General features: G+C 43.6%; 1 protein-coding gene across 1 annotated transcript in view; it reads left to right on the forward strand.

The window, feature by feature from the left end:
- atg7 (ATG7 autophagy related 7 homolog (S. cerevisiae)) overlaps window positions 1-1710 on the forward strand; it is a 27315-nt gene that overhangs the window by 6640 nt on the left and 18965 nt on the right. Inside the window, 4 exon segments of the mRNA XM_025060458.1 lie at window positions 1-33; window positions 248-493; window positions 644-759; window positions 925-1000. The exon segment at window positions 1-33 is cut by the window's left edge and continues 16 nt beyond it. Coding sequence (XP_024916226.1) covers window positions 1-33; window positions 248-493; window positions 644-759; window positions 925-1000 — 471 coding nt within the window.

The raw sequence follows: 1710 nt of genomic DNA on the forward strand, positions 1-1710 counted from the left end.
CTGCCGACCGTGGTGGCTGCCAGTCAAAGGAAGGTGAGGACATTCCACCCTTTAACCTGTTCAACAACCTGTTAATCCAAAAATTGATGTTGTCTGATTCCCTAGAGAACGTCCAAATTGATGGAGAAAAACATCTTTTATTTTGATTTAGTTCTGTTTTCAATTTGCCTTTCAGGCCAAAGCTCTGAGGATGATTTGAAGATTTTTTTTAATAAACCATTTCCTTTCCATTGTCTCTCCGTTCCAGCTGGTGATGAACGCAGCTTTAGGATTTGACACATTTGTTGTGATGCGCCACGGGCTGAAGAAACCTTGTGTCACTCAGACCATTTCCTCTCAAGGAGACTCTTCCATTTCCTGTTCTTCCGACTCTTCTTCCTCCTCCACACCAGCTGGCTCCTCTCCCCCGGCTCCTGGATCCTCCCTGTTTTCTAACATTCCAGGGCACAAGCTGGGCTGCTACTTCTGTAATGATGTTGTGGCACCGGGCGATGTGAGTACAAACAAGGCGTGTTATTTAGTTCTTAGTGTACAACACTTCTGATGTTAGAAATGCAGTAAATTCATGTGAGAGAAATTTTATTCTGACACATTGACCAGGGTCAAGAATTATACACAATATGTCATTTGTTTGTGTCCACAGTCTACCAGGGACAGAACTTTGGACCAGCAGTGTACAGTGAGCCGACCAGGACTGGCCATGATCGCTGGAGCGCTGGCTGTGGAGATGATGGTGTCCATACTGCAGCACAGTCAAGGGTAATAATCACATTGTTTGTTTGTTTTAGGATTCACATGGTGAGGTGAATTGATACTGGTGAATTCTTTCTTACAAAATGTGCTTTTGTTCATCTACAAAATGGTTTGTTAAACTGTACGATGTGGCTTTGTTTTAACGGCATTTTATCATCTTTCTGTATCTAGAGGATACGCAGTGGCCAGTAGCAGTGACGACAGAATGAATGAACCTCCTACTTCACTGGGTCTGGTGCCACATCAGGTCTCACACACACACACACACACACACTGTTTTCTGAATTTTCTTGGGAACTCATACTGCCTACACCATCCATCACAAAAAAGCTTAATCTAATTGTGCTCTAACTTTAATCTGACGTTAATCCCAAACTACAGCAAATCTTAAATCCCAGAATATCCTAGTACTCATTAGGAACCTGCAAAATCCCACAGCAGTCGTATTTTTAGTGTCCCCACAAATACATCAACACCTGCACCACACACACAAACTGTACACATTCAAACAGAACGCAGATGGTTTGATTCTCCCTCCTCACCCTTCTGCCCCACCTTGTATTCCATATGTTCATGCTAAGCGTTGCATTTAGAGATTTTGTGTACCACACAAGCTAACAAGCTCTTTTTATATTAGTCCATACTGCCACAGTCTACTGTAATAGAGAAATGAGTGTGTGATGAAGGAGCCACATGACAAGACAGGATGCTGACACAATGGAGTGACATCAGGGCTGGACATCCGTATGCTATAATCAATCAGACAGTACGTCACGTCTGCTCGTGTGCGTTCTCTGTACACAAGCAGAGGCCATGAGAACACGAAGGGTTAACGTCAGAACACTGGGATCAATGGAGAAACACAGGCCTTTGTTCTGGATGAATATATGCAGTACACAGTACTTCTCCCACTCATCAGCTGGTTGGTGTTGCTGTTTGACAGGCTGAGAGGAAAGA

This window comes from Cynoglossus semilaevis, chromosome 11 (genome assembly GCF_000523025.1).
Source record: "Cynoglossus semilaevis isolate Cse_v1.0 chromosome 11, Cse_v1.0, whole genome shotgun sequence".
Lineage (NCBI taxonomy): Eukaryota > Metazoa > Chordata > Actinopteri > Pleuronectiformes > Cynoglossidae > Cynoglossus > Cynoglossus semilaevis.